Below are 23,556 nucleotides of genomic sequence, written 5' to 3'. Positions count from 1 at the left end.
ACCAAGTGTAAATCAATATGTCAGTTCCAGCGACTATAGAAGATGTTATCTTCTAAGTCAAGGCTATACAAGACGCACCAAACCCAGACAATGAATATTAGAAATGGCAAAAGCTTGTGCAATTCAGAGCCAAGCACTGACAAAGTTTGAAGTCGAGCTGAAAATACAGCCACTGTCTAGATTCCAAACAAGACAGGCAACAACTGCAGATGGTTATAGGGAGCACAGTGGCAGGGACACACAAAAAGCATGCACAGCAAGAGATGCTGTATAATTGCTGTATTGTCACATTTCCCGCTACCCCCACTCAGTGCATTTTCCGGAATTTCTAACAAATGCTTAGTTTTTTATATTCATTCTCAAAGATGTTTTTACCAAGTTGTTAAATTGACGTCAGACAGGGCTTGGCTGCCTGGTTTCCAGGTTTGTGTCATGTATCTCATTTAATTCAAATGGTTTTTCAGCAATCCTTGATGAGCAATGCAGTGCTCATTCAGAATTCTGTTATAATACGTGTTCTTAGCACGATACAAAGTTTTCCCACAAGTCATTGGTTCAGCCATTCTCCAATACTGTGGAAGTCAGTTTCCTCTGAACTTCTGCTCACCGGTGGAGGTAGGAAAGAGATTTCTGTGCCCAGAAGTTGATATTGGCAAGCCCTTGCTGTGACTTTGGAGAAAGATCTTTCTTCAACTAACCTTATTTCTTTACCTGAACTAAATTAAAGTTCATTTAATCTCTTACTAAAATAATTCTAGTGGTAGATTTCCACAGCTTCCTCACTCAGCTTAGCATTTTAGTTAATCTTTAAACCAAAACAATTGTTTTCACTCCAGTTTAATGAAATTGCTTCTTGGCCCCATGAACATGAAAAGCAAATGATTCCTCTCCTATTGGAAGAAGTCAAGTAAGGTCCATGATCATTCACCGCTTTCCCCTCTCACTGCATCTTCTTTGTTATATTATGCTGTGGATTGGCAAGCAGGTAAGTACATGTGTAAAAAGTAGAAGCTCCATCCATCTTTTAAGGAAGTCCCATGAGTCGATCCGAGCTGTGGGATTGTTTGAGGAATTGTTACAAGCTTTCTCTTGGCTTCCAGCTGGGAACGGCCTGTGTTTGTTCATGGTAGGATTCACCCTGACTAAATGTGGGTATGAAAAATGGTGTCAGCTACTCGAAGTATATCACCTGGGTCACCCCTGAATGAAGAAAAATCCCTGTAAAGTTATTCACTCCACCTTCATTCCTCTCAAGAGTGACTAATCCATCCCCTTCAATCACACAGGGATATTAAAAGATGAGTTTAAAGTGGAGCTAGAGAAGCTTTCACCTTAGCAACCAAACTACAAATTTATCTGTCTGATCCATGACAAAAAAAAAAAATTGTTGTGTTCAGGTACAGACTTCCCAGGATAGAAAGACTTTTTTCAAGCAATGTCCTAGGCTTCTAGGACAGAAGCAATACAGCCCACACAGTGTGTTGGGACCCCACCTAAATGAACATCCTTGCACAGCTTTGAAAGCAGCACCTGAGTGCTGTATAGCACTGGCAGGAATTCAAATGGTCTGCATGGAAAAAGAGGAATTTGTCGCATGGAGTTCCATGAAAAACTTGGGCTTCAAAAATCGGAAGTCCTTTGAGCCTAAAAGGTAGGTCCTGGTGGGGACAATAAAACTAGATAATGGTTGGCTATACTGATGCAAGGCTTGCTTTTTATTATTCTCAAAGCAAAAAAAAATATATATATATATAATGGAGCTCATCTCCTCAAAGTCCAGGAGGAGGTGGTGGGCAGGATGATCTCGCTGGTGATGTTCAGAAACACTTCCTGGCACTGCACTCTGCCATTTAATTCATCCTGCCTTACAGTGACAGTCTGTTCCTGAATAAAGACTGGAGGACAGGGTTTTGTAGAAGCACCAAGAGCTTCTCTTCTTTGTGCTTTTTTTTTTTCTTTCTTTTCTTCTTCTTCGTATTGAACACAGAGAGGAAAAGGCAAGCAGATGCATGTCATAAATAAACCCAACATGAACAAAGAACAGATCTCCCGAGGAACTTGCTGTCTCAGTACTTGGAGCACAAAGAAATGAAGTCAGCACAGCCCTTCATAGAGGAAGTCCTTCACTTCCTCAGAAGGTTTGAACATGCCAAGAAAGCAAAACAATTTCACAAGGCCAAAGTATATGGGTTTCTAATCCCATGAAAGCAGCATATGCTCAGTTGCAAATCCAGAGTCAACAGAGCTTTCCTTTAGCACAGCACAGTGCAGTTACAGCACAGGTCCAGTACGATAAGGCTGTTATCACATAGAAATTCTTTTAGAAAGTGTCATGTTTTTCAGTGCAGGATTAAAGCAGAGATTAGAGGGGAAAAACAAATCTTTCTCTCTCTCTCCTTTTTTTTCTCCCCCAGCTAATTCAATGGATTATAACACATGGGGTCAACAACAACACACGCACAAGGAAAACTCAGAAGAAAATCTCTGTTCCATGGTAATTTGTGCAAAACCAAACCAAACCAAACCAAAGGAACAAACACACCAGAAAACAGTGGGTAAATATATTCAGAATTCACCCAACATCGCAATGAAAAGTGCTTTATTTCTTTTGCACAGTTGCTTTATTTCTCTTTCCATAAAGCTCCCACAGCCCGCAGCTGCAGCTGGGAGCAGCACTGGGATGAGGAGTGGGGCCAGATATCATCCCTGCTCTGGGGAGGGAGAGGGGAGGGCTGGAGGCAGCCTGACAGTGTGCTTGGAGCGGGGATGGCTGAGGGCACAAAATGAATGAGCCACTGACCATAAGCCAGAGGGCTATGTAAATAAATAAATAGGTTGGAAAGCCACTCTACCCCTAAGAATTGTGCGGTTCTTGCCAGCTGCAGGTTTGGGACTGGGGATGGGACCCATTTCGACAGCTCCAAGCACTGACATGTGCTCTGCAGGACCCAAAGCAGAGCTCCCAGCTCACTCAGTGGTGTCACAGCAATGGCAACATGGGGACACCACTCACTCACTGGTGAGGTGGGATAGGCCAGTAAGGCTGGATGCCTGCGGCCCCTAGATGCAGATGTCGGGTGTACAGCTATGAGGCTGGCCTCAGATCTAAAGGTGGGCTGCCCTCACCACACGCAGAAGACCGTTTTTGTTATTAGCTCATAGTGAGGCTCATTGCTACCTCCTGCAGGAACTGTAGCTTTCAGAAATAAAAATCACATCTATAACTTCTTCCCCTTATTTCATTTCTCATATCATCTTCCTCCCCCATACACAATACATGCACACATCTTATGTATCTTCCCAGCTGTTTGCCCCACAGCGCCTGCAGAGAAAAGCTACAAGCATTGGCTGTTCTTAGAGCATGTTTTGTTTCCTTCAGCATGAGAACAGAATTAATTTTATTTTTTTTCTGCAATTAGCTTCCAAAGGGTTAACTTTGGATGATGTTTTTCAAAAATAAAAGCTTACAGCTCCTGAGATAGTATCAGCCCATTAAACACAGGTAAGAATATGAGAGGGAAAGAGAAGGGAACAGATATTATATATGTAAGGAAAATTAAAACTCAGGATGTTGGGCGTGGGGGGAATGTGCTTTGAAGTACAAAAGATCCATTGTTAATGTGGGACAAAACCTCCCCAGTATGGGACAGAGATAAAAAGGAGGGAGTTTCTAACAGATCAAGGTCAACCAAGATATATGAATAACATAAATGCTATTAATCTCGTACAGCATGAATCAGAGAATTGCAGCAGGGTATAGCTGTGTGGCGGAGTTCATGGCATGAGTGTTTTATGCCACTTTGTATTAGATAATGAGCGTATTCATCAGACTCCTACACATCATCCAAACTGGCAGAGAAGGAGCTTTAAGGAGCTTGAGAGAACAAATCAAAGAGCTAGCTCTAAAGCTCAGAAAGGTAATAGGGATGTTCAAATACTGCCCCAAGTTTAGATATTTGCAGGCATCCATACAATCTGACTCCGCAGGAAATAGCGTGAGAAAGAAGCTGAGTTGGACAGCTTGCTGCTTATTATTTATGATGCTGCCTCTGTCATAACAGCTGATTTCACCAATTAGAAAAGATGTAAAGCAAGACAGGAAAAGACTATACCAAAAAAAGTCTCTCTTGTTTTTGTTGGTTTTTTCTGTTTTGTTTTGTTTTGTTTTTAATTTTCATGGCTGCAAATTCAGAGACACAAAGAGAATCGATTTTCGTCTTGGAGGGCTTAATCTAAACATCGCTGAGAAGCAAGAAGCTGAGCCATACCAGAGTCTAAAAGTACATAACCAGATGTAATTCTGATTTCACATGTTGCATTTCCACACATTTTAGTCTCCTGAAATTCCAGAGACACATGTGTTCCAGAGGAGAAGCTTAAGGGATAATTTATCTTGGGGAGGAAGGAAATGAAAATGTATACATGTGTGTATATAACTTTGACAACAATCTGCAACCAGATTGTTTGCAGCAGTTTGCACTTTCATTTATTTATTCCAAACAAACATTTGAACGCAATGACATGCATCTATGTAGCATGGTTTTCCTGCTTTTTATGCTTTTCAGATTTTTGAAAGAAATTTGAAATACAGTTGGGACCAAATTAAAATTCCAAAACTGACTAATTCCTTCTCCCTGAGGTTAGCAGGGTTTTCTCAGCATGAACCTAGACTTGCATTCAATTCTACATTTTGGTGCTATGTAATCAATGGAAAAGGGCAAGCCCCATACTGGGGCCAACTCTCCACAGAGAGCACATCTGACTTAAAAAGATTTTGAAAGCAGGGCTGGTTGTTTGCAATGCAGAAGCATTTAGGGGCTATGCTGAATTTGGAGCTGTTCTGCAATGCGCTCTCTACATACGCATAGGTATGAATGCATATATGTGTTGTACATATGCACAAATGCAATATACACTATTAACTGTTCAGTTGCCTGATTATTAAGAGTTGTTTTTTCAGCTTAGTGAAGGGAAGTTGGATCAGGGGAATGGGGAAGAGGAAGAGAAGCAAGAGATGAGACATATCACATGCATTCAATAACAGCTCAAACGTAACACCAGCGCTATCAGCATGAAAGACAGTCGCTCCTCTAGCTAACTTACAAAATGGGCTTTAACAGGACAGGAAGAGCAACGGGAGATCAAAGAAGAAGCCATAGACTTCTTTGAAAACTGCCGGCACAATCAGCAGTTTGTGTAGGGAATATCAGACAAAAGCACAGAGCAAGCCTCAGAACACCAAATTCTCCTTGCGGTTGCCTATATCCAAGGAGCCAAAGGACCGTGATAGCCTTTACTGCTGGGAATTGCTCTGGTACACACAGACCCTCATACCCTACGCTGACAATAGCTCTTAGAGGAGGTGCTCCAGGTTCACCTCATGAAGAGGCCTACTTAGTGCACGTTGCATAGACGTTGCTCGCCACTTTGCCAGTTAGGCATGGGCCTTGTGACAGGCCCCATTCTCCCCAAAGCTTCACAGTGCGTGGATGCCCACAGGCAGGATGCAATTTTTCAGTTGGGTCACTGAGGAAACAGAGGTGAACAAAGGGAAAGGAGAGCGCACTCTTTAGGCTCAGAATTTCCCTGCAATACAGACAGGATGTAAGAACAACTCCCCAAAAAATGGCAGTACTCGTTCTTACTGCGAACACAACATTTGTTTTTATTTCAAAGTAATTGCTGTTCTCAATTCCTTCAGATGCTCAGAAAGGGGGAAAAAAAAATTCTCTTGAAGGCTTTTACCTCATGGTTAAACACAGTGGTGAAACAGTTAACATAGCTATGTATCACCATGTTGGCATGGGGGTTTTATCTTTTATTGGCACCATTTTATCCCTGGAGACAATAGGAGATTGTTCTTGCTGTGTGTAAAAAGATCTTGTTCTGGCAAGTAGGGTTTTCCCAGTGTAGAATTTTAAAATCCTCAGTAAGGGAGACACACGCCTTGCTGGAACTGGCCTGCAAAGCATCTCCTCCAGCAGTGATCTCTTCACCATTAAGTGCGCATTGCTGAACCCAGCAGAGGAGAAAGGGCAAAGCTTGCAAGCCCCTAATATAGCATTATCATGAAGATGGGGAAAAGAAGTTAATTCTTCTCTAGATATCACCTACAGTGCAAATAAGTGGGAAGGGCAAAACATTTGTCTTAGAAGCCATCTTATTTGCTAGAAATACAAAACCTATGAGGAAACAAAGGCTCTGGTTCCCTGCATCAGGTGCTTCTGCACGTTCTATGATTATAGGATTTTCTCTTTTAATTTGTATCTTCCTGACTGTATAAATAGCACAATACATAATTGCAGCAGTTAGAGGCATTAGGGATAAGAAGGTATTTACATCAAAGATGTACACACAAGATTTATGTGTGTATGGTAAATTCTCATCTCCATCACTAAATAAATATTATGATTCATCCACACCCAAAGTCTTGAAAGAAAGCTGTTTTAGTGTAAACAATTGACTTCCTGGCCAATTGTTAAATTATTTGATGATTTGATCCCAAGAAATTCAGATTCTGTTCTGTTGAAAACATCTTACAAATTTTGATTAGACAGATAATCCACCCTAGATTTGTCCAGACATTGTATTTTATTTGTAGTCATATCACAGCATTTGGCTGGCCTAGTATTTCAGTCATTCCCATTTGCAGAAGGTGTAAAGCACTGTGGCTGCTTCCAGATTGTAAGTGATTAGAAATGCAGGCATGAACAAATGATGGCAGTCTCTGTTCTATACTTCACGATGGCCCACATTTCAGCCCTTCTGCAGAATATGCTCTCCAATCTCAGATTACACTGAAAAATAAAGTCTCTAGTGGATGGAGCTAGAGCATTTGCTTTCAAAACATTTACCAAGCATAGGCAAACCCATCAAACCCTCAAGCTCCCCAGCGTTATGAACTGCCCAGAAGGTTAGAGCTGAACTGCAATCCTATAGCCACGACTGTTTTTCACATGAAGCAAAATTCATCATCTTGCAGCAGATGGAAGATGAAATAACAACAAGGTCTCTCCTTGCCCTCCAGGGATCGACCTGCAGCTGCATTCCACTCTGTCTTTTCTCTGCAAGGCCCAGGTAGTTAAAGGTGTGTGAATACATTCATTTTAGTTGCTTGTTTTACTTAAGCCTTGAAACTAAACCACTGAAAAAAAAGGCAATTTTTCTCCAAAGCAAAATGTAGTTTGAAAGTGGGGTTCTCACTGACATTCAAACAAAAAGAAATAACACAAAAATCTGTCCTGTTCAAGCAAAATCTCTTCCCTAATGGTTAAACAGCGGTATTTAGGCACCATTTACAGAGGGAAAGTAGCATTGCTTTTATCCAGCAGCCCACGTGCAAGGTTTGGGAGATACTGGTACAAACTCTTACTTTCCCTGCTGGGGATTTGAAAGCCACAACAGCCATCTCTGCAGAGAGGATGGTGCTCACCATGACAAAGAGACAAGCTCTTCTCTTGGAGCTCTTCCACACCTTTGTATAAATGAATTAATGCATCAAACAAAGAGAGAGAAATGACTTGAAGGCCTATCAGTTAGGGTGCTCTACTGTGAAGTGAAGCAAACCAGTGAATAACTCATTAATGATGTTATTACTTAAGTAAGCCGGTCATTTTTATTGAATAAGAAAACGTCATCATCAGGGATTGTGAAAATGGCGCCCAGTCAACCTGGTGCTTGGGGCACCCCTTTGGGAAGCTGAAATTGCCCTCAGGTGAAATCAGAATTGAAGCCTCTCCAGACAGGTGCTCTACTGGCAAAACTGTTGGACAACAGCAAGTGTTTCAGCCCACATACTTTGTAAATTATTGTACATGGGGCTGAACTGGAGAGTTATCAAGCTAATTGCTTTCCAAAGCAACTCTCTGGCTTATTCATGTGAGTGGTAGGTTACCTCCAAGCCTTGCCAACATCTTGTTCCTCACCCAAACCCAGGTACAGCTCCGTGGCTTCCTGGCACTGAAGCCCATGAAGGGCTGGAGATGCCAATTGGCCAAGCAGACAACGTGCAAACAATTTAGACACTGGAAAAATCAGTAACTCCCCATGTTTCCTGATACGTATGAAAGGAGGAAAACTGAGATGCTCGGTGGTGCCACATTAAAGGCCCTAGAAGATTTGCAGAAGGACAACAGGAAAAATTCAGTCTAACGAACCATAATCCGCCGTCATGAGTAACAACTGTGTCCATCAGGAAACTTCACACCCATATTTTCATCTTTAAGCCACAGTAAAGCAAAAGGAGGGCAGATGGTTAAAAAAATATATACATTACTGTGACAAAAAGTGTGATTCTGGAGGATTTAGACATTCCTTCTCCAGAAAGAGGTCACATGGTGCCCCGAGGAGCACTCATTGCACCTTTGCTATGTCCTGGTCATGGAGAAGCCTCCTTCTGCCTTCCAGAGCCTGAAAACATTGCCATCTGTTCTCACTTGAGGAAAATACTTGTTTTATCTTTTCCATTTGTTTTAAGCCGTTTTTAAACAGAAGAGGCTCAAAATACAGGCTGCGCAACAGCATACGATACAGTTAATTTCTCTCGCCATCTAATGTTAACAACATATGGAGACTGGCCTGAATTGCCAAGGACATAAATCCATCCCTGCCTCTTGGCTTGTTCACTGAATCTCCATTTTTTTATGAGTACACATTCCTACAGAAAACTTCACCAAAACACCTGGTGGGGACAGTCCAGATGGATGAATTTCACTGCACAGAACGGGCTCCTCTCCCTCCCCCTGAAGCACATCTCCCATCACTCACTCTCCACTCCTCAAAAACCAGATCGCTGCTTCCATTGATAAAGGCTATTTCATTAATAAGTTTGATTCCTGTTTACAGTTATGTCTATAACATACCAGATGTTTCTTTAAAATTGGTTGATTTGTGGATGACTTCAGAGCTCATGACAGCAAGGGACATTCGTATCGGCGAGAGCCAAACCAACTGCGGGCAGGTATTGTGCAAGCTTCCTCCCCCTTCTGCCAACTGACCTCATTCTTGACCTGCAAATTCTCTGCTATTCCTTTTTCATGCCAAACTATGTAGTGGTTTTGAGATGCACACAAATAAACTCTCGAGCTCTTTCCAACATGCTGAATTAACCAATATTTGACTCGAGTTTCAGGCTGAAGACATTTACATAAACCTTCAACTGCTCCACAGTCAGAATTTGGCATTTCCAGGCCATTTGTTCAAATGGATATCTTGTGCCTTTTGTTAATTGCTGGTAGAAAAATAGCCAGCTTAATACTGGTGAGGGAAATTATATCAATAATTTTTACAAAGAGGCAGAAGGGTCCACAGGGCAGCTCACTGGGAAACCTCTGAAACACAGTGTAATGCTCTGCACAACAGATGTGCATTTTTATTTCACTTTCTGAGTACAACTTCAAGAAAAATGTGGGTGCTTTTGTCCTTCTCCCTGGGTACAGCAAAGAACAATGAAGTTTCAGATACCTTATACGTGAAAGATGGACTCTGCTTACAATCAGCATGTGCGTCTGGCCTCTCACAAAGTCTGTATGTGAACTCTACAATGGAACAAACTCCAAGATGAGAAGCCCATGTGTTCCAGGTGAAACCAGATGTTTATTGGCACTTGTTTGTTCTCCTCTCCCTGTCCCTTCCTCTTTACAACATATGTGATGTTTACAGTTCATCACACAAGTATGGATATCTTTTAAGCTGGAACCAGTAGAGTCTATGAGTTCTTTTCTGTTAAAGCAAAGTTACATAATTAATTTTCTAGCAACCTCTTTTGTAAAAGTCTTAGCTAATTGTCTCTTGTATTCTGATCACAGCTCTCTATAGCAGTCAAATCAACTCCTTTTTTTCTTTTTTTTTTTTGCTTAAAGAACACCTGACTGCACACCCACGATTAATAATTCTGCTTTTCAGCATTCATTGGGATATCATATGATAAACTGGATTACTCATTAAAAACTCCTTTAGCCGCTTTGACTTGCCTAGTGTGAAGTCATCTGGGTTTCAAACAATGTATAATAATAATTTCCTTTTCTCTTTCTGCAACCAATTTTCTGTTTATTAACTACTTGGATTCTTTGAGGTTTGGGGATTATTTGCCCCCCAGTTCTAGTTCTTAAACCCCTTTCAGACATTAAGTCTAAAGAATATCAAGATGCAAAGAAAAGAAGTAATATTTCAAGAAGGTGTCATATCTTTGTAGGGAAAAATTAATCCAATATTTCCTATGTTTGGGTAGGAAAAACACAGATGCTGGGACTGTCAGGTAAGGATGAAGCAGGAGTGAGGGTTATGCTCCATCCAGACAGATGCTGGCATCTTTCCTTTTAAAGCACAACAGGCCACATTCAATCCCATTGCTTTTTCGGTGCTAGAACTCATTGCACCTTTCAAAAAAGCAGCGAAAGAAAGAACACTGTATGCTGCAAATGCTTTTTTATCACAATGTCAACAATAGTACAGGCCTTAGCATTTAGCAAGGGCTATTTACTTTAGGGCTGAGAAGCCTCTCATCGGCTGGGGCAGATGGTACACAACACCAGTTTCAACACAAGGTGCCTGTTTTTTTCCGGTGTTGATACTGCAAGGTGCAGAAATGTTGTGAGCAGCTGTTGTCAGTGCTGTATTTTGCCACTGTCAAGTTTAGTCCAAACTATTTCTGCCTTGGTCACGTTCCAGTCAGCGGGGACACGGAGGAAAAGGAGGTTGTGGCACAGAAAGCATTAGGAGCTCCGTATCAACTCGGTTTGCCAATCCGGAAAGGAGTTTTGCAAATAGGTCACTCATTAAATAAGTTTATATAGCTGAATTCAGGAAGCCTCCTCTAAGTAGAACAACGGTAATGAAAAAAAAAAAGCATTTTATTGAGCCTTCTGGGTGGGCACAAGCACCAGGCAGAATCCAAAGCCTACATAAGGCATTACCTTTCAAGATACTTATCTAGCCTCTCAGTAAGTGACCAGTTATTATTTAGCCTTATGTAAACAGCTCTGTAATCGTTTTTGTACCTCTTTACAGAAGCCTAAAGAAGGAAAACTCGACTACAATATTAAATGAGTCACATTTGCTGTGTTTTCCTTTTAACCAAAAAGACTAATTGAGATTGGAAAAAAAAAATCAAACTAAAAACCAACCCTACAAAAGAAGCCTCTCTTCTCAACTCCGCCTCTTCAAAAGCAAAGGGACCACTTACAAACATAAAATGAAGATTATGTGCTAATGTTGGCAGGATTTGAGACCTTACAGCTTGTGAAACTATCTGAATTTGGTCTCTTTGGCTGGGCAGGGCAAGTGTATTCTGTAACACACCTTCCTTTCATAATTGTTCAGGTCCAGGGATATTTTCAGAGCTCTCTGCAACTCCCTTCCTTTGTACGGAAACCAGCGCACCAGAAGATGGGATGCAGAGCAGAACTGGGAGCTGGGAGGCACTCCCACATCTTGCAGGATGGAAATTAAATATTAACACGCATATCCTGAAACCTGCTTGGAATTCACACGGTTACAGCATTTTAACTCGCTGAGCAGTGAAAAGGGCAGGACTGAGATTTTGAGTAGTGGCAGACTCTCCTGTTCCCCACTGGCTGCAATTAAATATTCCAAGTCCTTCTGGTTACTGCGCTGTGTTTTGAATCACTTCTCATTTCATAAGAGACTGAAACATTCAAACAGCCATCACATTCTGCTGATGTTGCAGCAGTATGAAACAGTTAACCAGAGCTGAGAGAATCCACACAATTTCTTCAGCAGTACAGAGGCTTGTTCCAAATTTATCTGATGGAGCTCGCAGCTGAGAAACTGCATCATAATAGAAATAGGTTTTAAAGTTATGTCCACATTGCTAAATGGGAATTGAACATTGAATGCAAGCAATGGGGCCCTGATCTTCTGCACTACTGAGGTATTAGTTCATTCTCTGGCACTATTTTGGGCTGCTCTAGCTAAGCTCTCTCCCCATGACCAAACTTGGATGCAGTTCCATCAAGAAATTGTACTCCAGAAGCAGCTCTCAAAAGGCAGCATGGCTAAGACTGCACCAGGTTTGACTCTCTTTTCTCTCCCACTCCTTAAGTCCTTGGAAAATAATACTTCTGACTTAAGACCCAACAACAGCCGAGGCTGAGTGCCGTGGATGGATGCAGCATGGATGCAGACTCAGGGCAGGCTAAGATGCATTTGTGTAGATGTAAGTCACTCCACACCACTGGCCTGTGGACCAAGGAGCCTCTTCTGCTCTGGTAGAGATCCTGGCATTTTGGGGAGGAGGATTCAAGAGTCAAACAAGGCCACAGGTCTCAGAGTGTGTGGATGAACACTTGATATCTTGAAATCCATCCAAGGTAGCGATTAATCCAGAAATAATAAAGGCCATTCATAAGCTAGGAAAACATGCTGGAAATATGACAAATTTTGACTAGCAACTCATTGTCTGGCACTCTAACCACCTCACCAGCTTTATTGTGAAAACATACAGCCCCAGAAGCCATATACCAAATGGAATATAGCAATGGAAAGTTGTTTCTCTGGTCTTTGTAAAGAACTTAGTCACTCTCGTCACCACAATACTGGGGAAAGGAATCCCACAGCTAAATGGCATGTTTTGTGAAAAAATTCAACATCTGCATACTTGCTTCATTATGTTCCCTCAGTTCTTGGATGAGAAGAGAGCAAACAGCTGATCCTTATTTACTTGTGAAATAAAGTCAGTAGGAAAACAGGATTTCATAAAGCCCAAACCATTTCATTAAGAACACCACAGACTGAAGCCTACTGCCAAATATGAGGCAGGATCCTGGAGGAACCCAGAGAATTGGCGACCCTGGAAATTATGGTATCCTCAGACACAGGACAGATGTGCCCAAAGGGCAGGAACACTGGGAGCTGGGGTAAATTACTCAACAGAATTCCAAAGACAAAATGTCAGTTTCCTATAAATGAGAAACTCTTCAACAAGTTTCATTGTGATCGAAAGCTATTGTTTTCTTACGCATCTGCCGAGCACATTTTTTAAAAGGTAGGAAAAGGTGCAGTTTGCAGTCTTAAGTACTTTCCAACACTGATTCAGTTGACTCCATTTGGGACGTGCGCCTTTGTGTATGGAAAAAGCATCATTTGCAGATGACGCTCTCGAGCTGACTGCAAAGTAATCCCTTGTGACTAGCTTAGACCAGATGACTGAACAATTAGGTAAATGGAATTAGAAGTTCCAAATCCTAATCCAAGCGATTTAGATACCTCACCATGGAGCTGAGCCTACAGTAAGACTCACAGGAGAATACCTAATGCCATGTATGAAGAGCCCTCCTGGAAGTGACAGTCTTAAAAATTCACAGCATGCAGTGCTCCTTGAAGAAGCTGACAGTGGATATAGTGGAAGAAGGCCTGCCATCCCTTATTCAGTGTTGGAAATGTCAGCAATTCATTAGAGGCCGGATGTTCTTTCTCCCTCTCAACACTTGACAGCTGAAAAGTTTGCATGGCTGCTTAGGCACTAAGACATCCCTCTTCATGCCCCAAAGCCTGGAATTTGCCTGCCAGGAAATCACTGAGCTCTGGGCTACTGTGGAAGGAGCCACTAACTGTCTCTCTCATGGAAACTAGGTCAACGATGATCATGAATGAGGATAACGAAGCACTGGAATAAGCTGTCCAGAAGGCGTGTGGAATTGCTGCTCTCCGGAGTTTTCATAGTCCTAAGAAACGTGGTGCAAATTCAGCACTGGCCCTGCTTTGAGTGAGAGCTTGGTGCTCCCCTCCAACCTGAACAACTTATCCTGCAATGAGTGTGGAAACCTGGTCCAAAGGAGATCAGATAAGGGGATACTTAACTCTTTAATCCAGTTTTAGCACTCAGACAGGAGCTGGGATAGCCAGAGAATTAGATTTTCCATTACACAGAGGATAGACATGATCCTGAGAGTAGTAACTGAGCTCCTACCCATCACACACCTGAGCAATATGCCAGAAAACACATTCATAAAGGAACTTGCTCCCTATATCAGCTTGATATGCATTTCTCACTACTAAGAAGAGGAGGTCTAGTTAATACGGATAAAATGTGTTAAAGAGCACCATGCTGATGCTCAGAGTGGCACAAAAGGCATAAGCCTGAGCCTGATCAAATTTGTTTTACCTCCGTTGCAGCGATGATCCAAAGTGAAATTTCTGCACAGTGTTTCCCACTAGTCCAGGTACCAAATGTACAGCACAGGAAATCCAACACGGCCCTGAATGCAGCCAGCTCAGCATCACAGGACATATCTGCTCAGGGTCTGTGACACGTAATGGCAGCGATAACACTTCTAAACTCTAACCTAAATCAGGACTCACAAGCAGTATTGTTGCCGTGACTAAACTGATGAGTGCAGAGCTGGCAGCCAAACAAAACCACTGCAGGTGTCGGCCTATGGCATTCACTGATTCATAATGCAGATAAACTACCTCTGGATAATTGAGAGTTAGCTGTATGGCATTTTTCATTTGAAGGCAAAACAATTCTGTACTAATTAGGAGCACAAATACTACTGGATTGCATTTTATGCATTTCACAAGCCTGAAATCCAGAATAAATCATACACGCTGGCTGTTTAACCATTTTTATAACACAGATGATGTATAATGAGTAGCTCTTAAAAGATGCAGAGCAGGACTGTGCTCAGCACTGCACAACAATTAGGCCTCAAAAAACAGAACAGAAAAAAATCCAAGGAAATGGAGGAGCAAAAATCACCATTATCACTGCACTGTACAGCTGAATGCAGGGATGCAGAAGCAGTAAACAGCCTATTGAAAATCCCAAAGCAAACCTCGCCACATTTTTATTATTCTTTAAACACACGTCATCTTTTCTCTTATCATCAAAGTTGAAATGTGTACTACTGTATGTCTATAAAATGCAGCAGGTCACTCTGGGTATAGACCACAGATACAGATCAAATTCTACGTATAATGCATTTATAGTCCAGTTACCATCACGAGGAAGATTTATAAAAGCTACAGGGAAATAAACACACACACCAAGTGCTTTGAAGTAACATTTACTGACAGCAAACTAAGGAATTACTTCTATGTTCTTTGATTTTGAAAGCAACAACATATCTTCTCGCACTCTAAAATTATGAATTTGGTGCTAGAGACAAGAAAACTGAAGGGCTGTCTTGAATTATGCATCTTCAAGAGAAGTGACGGAGGCAAGATATACACATCTCACACTACACACTTATCAGATTTCCCCAGCTACTTCACACCATGCCTTTGAAGAGTGTGACTGTGGAAAAGAGGTAGGGGGGGGAACACTTACCAAATAAATTTATTGTTAAAGTGCACAACATTTTAACTTAATTACTAATTACAGGATTGATATCTTGACTTCCAAAATGCATTACTGGGTTGTTGTTTTTATTTTGTTGTTGTTTTTTTCTGCTAGAGAGCTTTTACATTATGGAATCATGCACTGTATTAGACTTTATTAATAGATCAATAACTGCTTCAGGTAATGCTCCTCCTACAGCTGTTGCTGTAACTGGATAGACAGTATTTCTAGTAAGCATCAGTTTGCCTTACGAAGAGAAAATGTAATGAGTAAAATGGTAATTCCTAAGAAGTCAGTCACAAATCACAGTACATTCCTTGTCCCAGATAATTACAGGAAGTTCCACTCAGGACCAGGAAGTTTTCAGACAAACTGCATCAACCTCGAACATCTTTAAAAATGTGCTGGAAACAAATACACCTTTTTCTGTTCTCTGAACAGAACCTTGCGTTGCTACCACTCTCAGAGAGATAGGAAGAAAACTACCCATCATCCCAACATCTGTGCCCAAACACAAAAGTTGACAGCGCTAATTTCTTTGTCAATGTAAACTTCAATACTGTTGAGCTGAGAAGGCTGTGTATGCCATGCAGATTGTATAACCTAAGCCAGGGCTGAAGATTACATTCCTGCTGTCAAAGCAGGTGGACAGCCAGAGTTACTGCCCATGGGACAGCTAGACTCACAACTGTTGTCCAAGTGTGTTCATGGACAGCCAGCCAGGACCTTCCATTTGTCCAAGTGGAGGAGAGTTTGCTATTCCAGTTGTCTCTAGGAAGATAAGAAAACTATTTTCACAGGTTACACAGGTACGGAAAGTAGCCTAGGTACTGGTCAGCTGGGAAAGAAGGAGGGTAAAGACTGCAAACAAATGTGTTCACATCGCGTTGTCAGAAACTTCAGCTAAATGAGGTGCTGCAAATGCACAGCTGAGGTCCAAGTCTTTTTAATCCTCATCCTTGTTCCCTTCTCAGTAAATCTGTGCTTAATGAACAAAAGAGGTTAAGTAACAACCTCAGTTTGAACACGCAGCATATCCAGAGTACGCTACAGAGCAACACTTGTACCTGAGGAGGAAGGATCAGGCACAGACCTGCACCAAGCCATACGTAACACACTGAGTCCAATGCAAATGTCAGTTTATACTCAAGATTCAGAAACACTTAAATCTTTTGAATACGTACACTTGTTTTTTTTAACCAGGAGATTATGCTGTATTTCTTGCATTCAACAGCAAAACTGAAATGAGTGTTAAGAGTTTCCTACTTAAACAAAAACCACATGTGACTCCTCATCAGAAAGATAGCAGCATTTCAGAAATCAAAGTAGCACAACAACTGACTGCTGATAATTATTTACAATACAAATCACTGCTTTCCTAAGTGTCAGACTATCCTCAAAGTAGCAGCCTTTAAGTTGGATTCAATTTTTTCATTTCTGGTAAAAATAGCAGGGTTTGTCTCATTGATTTCTTCTGCAAAAGTGATTCCCATGGCAGTTGCACGAAGACTATCTGTTAAAGTTACAAGGAAAGCTATCTAATTAGTTAATTAGAGGTCATCTATGAACACAAAGAAGAACAGACTTCCTACGAGAGTTATAGAGTTATTAGCATCAGCCTTAATCTACATAGGTGGCTCCAGAAGTAAAAGCTCTTATTTATTTCAATTGAAACTACAGCAGACACAAAGTACTAAGTAACACTATTTGATAGAGAAAACGCTCAGCTACAAAATATTTCTCAAATATAGTCATCTCCTTTAACTACATTTCCACCTGCGATGAACAAGAGCCTGCTTGCCACTTGTAAGAGGGAAGTAGATACTAGCCCAAGAGCTAGTGGGGCTCATCTGGAGGGCTTTAGACAAGGTAGGAAGGGGATGAAATTAGGCTCGATAGGGTAGGGCAAGTAGATAGGATTATGTACTAGATCCAATGGGGGAAGAGAGTCAAGTTTGCTAAGGGATTTGATTTAGTTGCTAAGGGATTTGATTTAGTACTTGGGTAGGGATAGTGACAGGAGGAAGGTTGGACTAGATGATCTTGTAGGTCCTTTCCAACCTTATGAACCTATGAACCTATAAGTGTAGTGGGGCAGGGAAAGGTTGGTGTCACACCAGCAGATTACAGAGAAAAACCACCAAACTTTCGTAGGACCTTCTGGGATCTCCGCAGAAGAGGCAATGTTGCTGAACCCCCCATCCAAAACTTCCTCATGTCCCTCTAGGAAGTAGTGGGGGAAAACTTCAGATTTCTTTCAGAGGTTTGAAGGAGGGTCCCTCTCAAAAGGTAGTATGCCTGAACGCCCAGCTGAAGTGCCTTTACCAACACACTCAGCATGAGAAATAAGCAGGAGGAGATGGAAACCATGATATGCTTGGAAAGTTATGATCTGGTTGCTATGGCAGAAACGTGGTGGGACAAATCTCACAACGGGCATATTGCAACTGAGGGCTACAGGCTCTTCAGAAGGGATAGGCAGGAGAGACAGAGAAGGGGAGTTGCCCTCTGTGTTAGGAAGTAGATAGATTGTGAAGAGCTGTGTCTGACTAATAACCATGACCAGGTTGAGAGTGTACAGGTTAAAACTAGGGACTGGTCCAGTAAAGGGTATTGAGTGGATGGGGTCTACTACAGGACATCAGATCAGGGGGAGCCTGTTGAGGAGGCCTTTGAGGCGTAGTGGTTGGCTACCTTCCCAGGGGGGTTGAAACTAGACGGATCTTTGAGGTCCTTTCCAACCCAGGCCATCCCATGATTACATTACATTAAACTGCAACACTAATTTAGCAAACATGCACAAGTGAGGCATGCTTTATTATTAAATTACACCAGTAGCAGTCTGTTCCACACACAGCTGGGCATTTGGAAGTCAGGGTACTACAGCAATCTAGAAAATTAAGATTAGACATTTGTGCAAACACACAATGATAAATCAAAGGAACTGCTAATCCAGTTTTAGGATTAGAAGCATTTTCCTTACTGAAAGATATCTATTTTCATACCAGATGTTAAGCACTTTTCAGAAGTCTAAGAAGCAACAGCAACTTCATGAGGTGAGTTTTTTGTTCAAGTGAACAAAGGAAGAAAACACACAAGGATTGATGCGTAGCATTTAGGGAAAAACATTCTCAAAAGGCAGAAAAGAGATTAAAAACTTTCTGATGTCGCTATGTGTTAATAAAATCACTTTTCCTCACCCGTGGCCACCATTCAAAGCAATGGAAGTGGACTCAGAAAGTAGAGTATTGAAAAAGGTCAAAATACATTGCAGGATGAAGGCTACACCCATACACGAGAGCTGGGACAGCAAAGTGAAAGCTTAAAGGCAACCTTCTCCCCCTCCCCAAAAGTACAATTTCAGAGTCACCTGCCTGGGAAGTGTTAGTGATGGATCATTTCCCAAGTGTGAGCTGCAAGCTACTTGAATAACATTCATGATATCCATCTCCCTGTGGTGTCCACATCAATAAAAGTAGATGATTGAAACTAAACACGTTACATTCAGACAGTTGAATAAAATGAAATTTTCTCCACTCCCTCCTACTGTTTCTGCCCCAAAATTTCGAAGCCTTATTTACATTCATACAAAACCTGTTTACAAGTCAACTTCACTGTTGAGTTGGTGTTTTTTTCTTTTTAGCACCAACAAGACACAAAGCAAAGCTGGCCAGGTGTCTCTAAACCACAGAGCCAGCTGTTCCTAACCAAGCTCACAGGAAATAGCAAGGAAAATATGCAGTATTTGAAACATCTGGAATACATTGCAGAGTCTTTGAAAATTGTGTTCCAATTCCTTCCTCCTGCTGATGAGATTTCAGGCTACCAAACTGCTGCATCAACTACAGAGGATTAGATAACCCTTCATATTGTTTGTCTGAAAGAGAATTTTTTCTGAGCTAATGCAGTGAAAAAAAATAAAGCACCACTCATGAAAAGCCAACAAGCATCTGTAGGAAACCTTCTGTAGAATGCATTGCAGCAGATGACTGCTATTTAATGCAAGAAAATTGACACAGACGGAAAATTGTACTAGTTAGCAGTGGTCAACATACAAAAAGGAATGAATATTGCATGCTTTGTACAGTTGCATTAACTCGTTAAAAGAAATGCAGTTACAGTATGTTGCCATAACACGAGACAAGAGACCATAGACTGATCTCTTTTGTCAACTAACTTGCTCATGTGGAATTACCACAACTTTTGCTGTGTGTGGTTTTTTACGAAACAGAAAAAAAGCAACAAGCCTAAGTCTTAATTAGCAAAACAAAGCACTGTTTTATTATCTGTTTCTTATTTCATAAGAACAATGGATGCAAAAGAACAGAGAAAACAACAGCTAAGCTTAGAAGGAGCTTCCAATCAGCTGTTGAATACTTTATTTTCCATAAAAAGCTAGGAAGTGAAGGTGCTCCTAAGGTTTTAATCACTTTCAGTATCTCTGAAAGACTAAGAAAACTAATAATGTAACCAGTTTACATAAGCGTATTTTAAACATTCATTACAGATACAAAATTGAATACAGCATTACCTCAAAACATAAACCTCATTTTTAATGTTAGTAATAAAAAGACAGAATTCTAATATAAAAAGAAAGCTGGAGGAAAGTATTTGTAATTTTCTTCCCCTAACGTGCAACCGACAACCAATGCATATTGCAACTGAGATTCCAGTTGTTCAAAGGACTGAGAGATGTATTCTCCTTCTTAGGTAGAAGCATAAATGATAAACATTAAAGGAAATCAAATGTGCATTAACACAGAGTAACCCCCAAAGAGATGATATTTATAGGCAAAGTAATGGTATAATTTATATGAATGATGAGAGAAGTGCAACACACTTCTTCCAATTTCAGAGCTTTAAAAGTAAGATTTCCTTTCCTTCATAGATTATTTCCAAGTTACCTTGCATTTAGTTTATTCTTATGAAATGGCAGAGTATTTAATCTAAAACAAGTTCTTTTTCTTGAGAATACCCTAAAGAGATGCTGAATTTATTTCAAACTCGAGACTTTTTAAACAGAGCCAGCGTTGTAAATGAGGGAATACATTTTGCAATACTCTGTTTCAGGAACAAAGGTGCACACACAAGGATCCAACTGCATAATCCAGGTCTACAGGCACAAGGCCATCCACCCCTGCTATCATGAGCTCCATTAAATAATGGGATCATACATACATAAGAATGGGGGCTTTTAGGCTCAAGCCCAAACCTGCTAAAATCCATGTGAGGAAAGCTGTGATGAGAAACAATTCAATGCCTTTCCTCAAAAATTACATCTAATAGTAACTCTACCCAAATAGTCAAATTAATAGGAAAAAAAAACAAACAAACCTGCATATAGCTCTTATGAAGATTAAACAATTTGGAGAATATACTGTTACAAAATATATTTTGACACAGTTCCTAAGAAGCAACTTAAATAGCAATCTATGCAGAATTATTTACAGGGGACTGAACGTGCAGTATCACCTTTAAGTAAACCAGTATACTGGTGTAAATTGGATAAAATACTGATGAATAAAATATTGATGAATGCAAGTCTGTGACACCAAGGAAATTCTGAGTTTTAGTAAACATAGCAAAATTGTTCTACATAATCATTAGATGAATCTAAATTATAGAAAAAAAATCATCTGAACTGGTTAATCTAAATCATTTAATGCATTTCATTTTACTCAAACTTCAGATCAACAATTCAGTGGTACATACATTTTGTGAAACAAGTTACCACTTACATGTGTCAGATAAAACAAGCACAGATTAACCAAGCCTGACTGTACCTAATCTATATTAATAGACGGTTTGTTCTTACTTCAGCACTATTTCATTTTTTCAGTAAGCACATATGCAAATGTGCTGAAACAAAAGGCAGCAATTATAAATATCTATTAGAATGACCACATCTGGCACTTGAGCATAAGCCATCCTGTCATTCATTTTTGAAGCTGTATCTTCACTAATTTATCTTCTGTTTTAAGTAGTCTTCTATCCTATTAACTTGCAGGATTACAGATCATCTGGAAATTTCACACTGGTACAAGAAAGGAATGTCTGTTTGATGCGGTCTGGAGATAAAGAAAGAATTGTACTTCAGTTCATTGGAGAGATTAAATGTAAGCAACACTGCTAAATTATGTTAAATGTAGAGCTTTCCCTCTACCCACGTCTGGATGGTACAAAAAAATTGACAACTTACTATTTTGTCAAAGCAATGTTTCAAGAACATCTGAGAATATTTTATTAAAGGTCACATTCTTTCTTTATTAAAATTAATAGCTATTATACAGGAAGTTACCTGTCTACAGAAGAATAAGCTTGTTTGAAGTCTGATAGCAATTAATTTGAACTTCATGTTTCAATACTTTCAATACTTAAATAGCATTTGTGCCCAACTGTCTAAGGAAATTCCAAACACTTTATCAACTCATACATCCCAGGGTGAGAAATGGTTATTATAGCTAAGAGCCACCAAAGTCAGACAGGACAACCCATTAACATCACTCCATACTGAAGATCTCAGCCTTCTGTCCAAATGCAGAATTTTAGAAAGAGATAACGAAGAACCACAGACCACATTATCCTACACTCTCATTCTCTTCAAGGTAGTTTTCAAATACCACTTAGTCCTGGTGATTCTTTTTAAAACAGTATTTTTACACTTCATTATAATGAAAGCTAACAGGTACAGGCTTTCACAGTCTTCTTTGGATGCATTTCAATATTCTGAAAAGATTTATTTTATTACTTGAAGTGAAAAACACTCTGCTTTCATAAAAAGGTAACTCTGCCATGTAGGTGCCACTTTTAATTGATGATAATGATATACTGCATTTTAGTAAAGTTTAGCTTACCAAAGTTTCACAAAAAGTCAGAGTAAAAATCACCACAGTGATGTCAACAGGTTTGTTTCATCATCAAGAACCGTATTGCATGGTACAATTATTTATTAGTGTTGTTAACCATACATCACTGTCTCAAACAAAAGGAATCATCTTTTCCAGGTAAATGCTCTTGCCTCCTCCCCCTTCAGATTTCCAAAAATGTGTTGCTCTTTACTTCATATTAATATAGTGGCCAATCTCAGAAAAAGTTTAAGTCAGCTTTATCACACAAAAAGCTGCTACAGTTAGAATGCTTAAATGCTGTGCTTTGACTTAAGTAAACTGCAGAGTAAAGGAGATGCTACACTACTTATTTCTGGATTTAGATTTATCTCATCATGCAGTTCAGGTAAAAAGCTAAAGCAGAGATCTCCACGTGTGTTTAATTTACATAATGAAGTCCAATAGGTCCACCTAATGGATGAAAAGCATTAAGAGTGAGTATGTGTCAGACTGATTAGCCAGCTACCTGAAGGATACATAAAGCACGTGGTTGCATACACAATCATCCTTTTACATTATTATCTTAGGTCAGCCATGTAAAGAGAAGCAATGCTTATCTATTGTTTGCATGTTCAGACTCACATCAATCAGATTTATTATGCAGGCAGATCAGTGCTTCCTAGCTTGCTAACATCAGGTTGAATACTAAAGCCAATTTTCCCACATAAAGGACAGTATCTTGATCAAGGGCAGCAGATAGCACTTCTTGCATGTGATAAACTACTAGTTCTACTTTGCTTTTGTTACCGAACATGAGTTCCAGGGAGGACTGGGGTAACAACAGGTATATGTTGTTTATTTTCAAATTCAATGATTTCAAGAGATATTCCCAAGTACATGAACAATAGATTCAAGATTCTTGACAGATATCCAAAATCATGCAACAATAAGTTCTTGATATGTGACTGGAGGTGTTAGTTTTTAAATGCAAACATTTCATCCAGTTTGTCAGGGAGATGATCTCATCTCAACCTATAAACTGCTTACCTTTAATACAAGAAAAAGAATCTTGTTCTGTGTGCAGCTGCCATGCTTTCAGACATATTTCTGACTTTAAGGTAATTGACAAAGCCTCGAAAGAACAGCAGGAGACCTGGAAGTGTAGAAAATGAACAAAATGAAGTATATCGACCTGGAATATCCCACTTAGGATTATATTTAAAAATGTAGAGTACATAAGAAACTGAAGCCTTTTTGCATTATTTACAAGTTTAACAAGCAAGTTTCCTACTTTTACTTTGTATTACATAAGAATATAACATTATGGAATGTTTTTCAATAACTTTACACTCATTCTGAGTTAATGTATCATCTGCTAAAGAGACTGCAAGAAAAGCACTAGAAGGAGAATATATATTCCGTGCGATA

At 40.2% G+C, this 23,556-nt stretch overlaps 1 protein-coding gene across 4 annotated transcripts in view; it reads right to left on the bottom strand.

Moving 5' to 3' along the window:
* NDFIP2 (Nedd4 family interacting protein 2) overlaps positions 1–23,556 on the bottom strand; it is a 74,609-nt gene that overhangs the window by 13,999 nt on the left and 37,054 nt on the right. For 2 of the 4 annotated variants that reach the window (XM_065744081.1, XM_065744084.1), the window contains 2 exons: positions 23,176–23,281; positions 19,642–21,369 (listed from right to left, as the gene is read on the bottom strand). In XM_065744081.1, the coding sequence (XP_065600153.1) occupies positions 23,178–23,281 (104 nt within the window). In that variant the 3' untranslated portion in view covers positions 19,642–21,369; positions 23,176–23,177. Of the gene's footprint in view, positions 1–19,641; positions 21,370–23,175; positions 23,282–23,556 lie in introns of those variants that run through there. The other 2 variants (XM_065744082.1, XM_065744083.1) reach the window with 1 other exon arrangement.

The sequence above is a fragment of the Cyrtonyx montezumae genome, unplaced genomic scaffold, assembly GCF_038088225.1.
Source record: "Cyrtonyx montezumae isolate F1298 unplaced genomic scaffold, pur_monq_1.0 scaffold_3, whole genome shotgun sequence".
Classification (NCBI taxonomy): Eukaryota; Metazoa; Chordata; class Aves; order Galliformes; family Odontophoridae; genus Cyrtonyx; species Cyrtonyx montezumae.
This window is presented reverse-complemented; position numbering and strand designations above follow the sequence as displayed.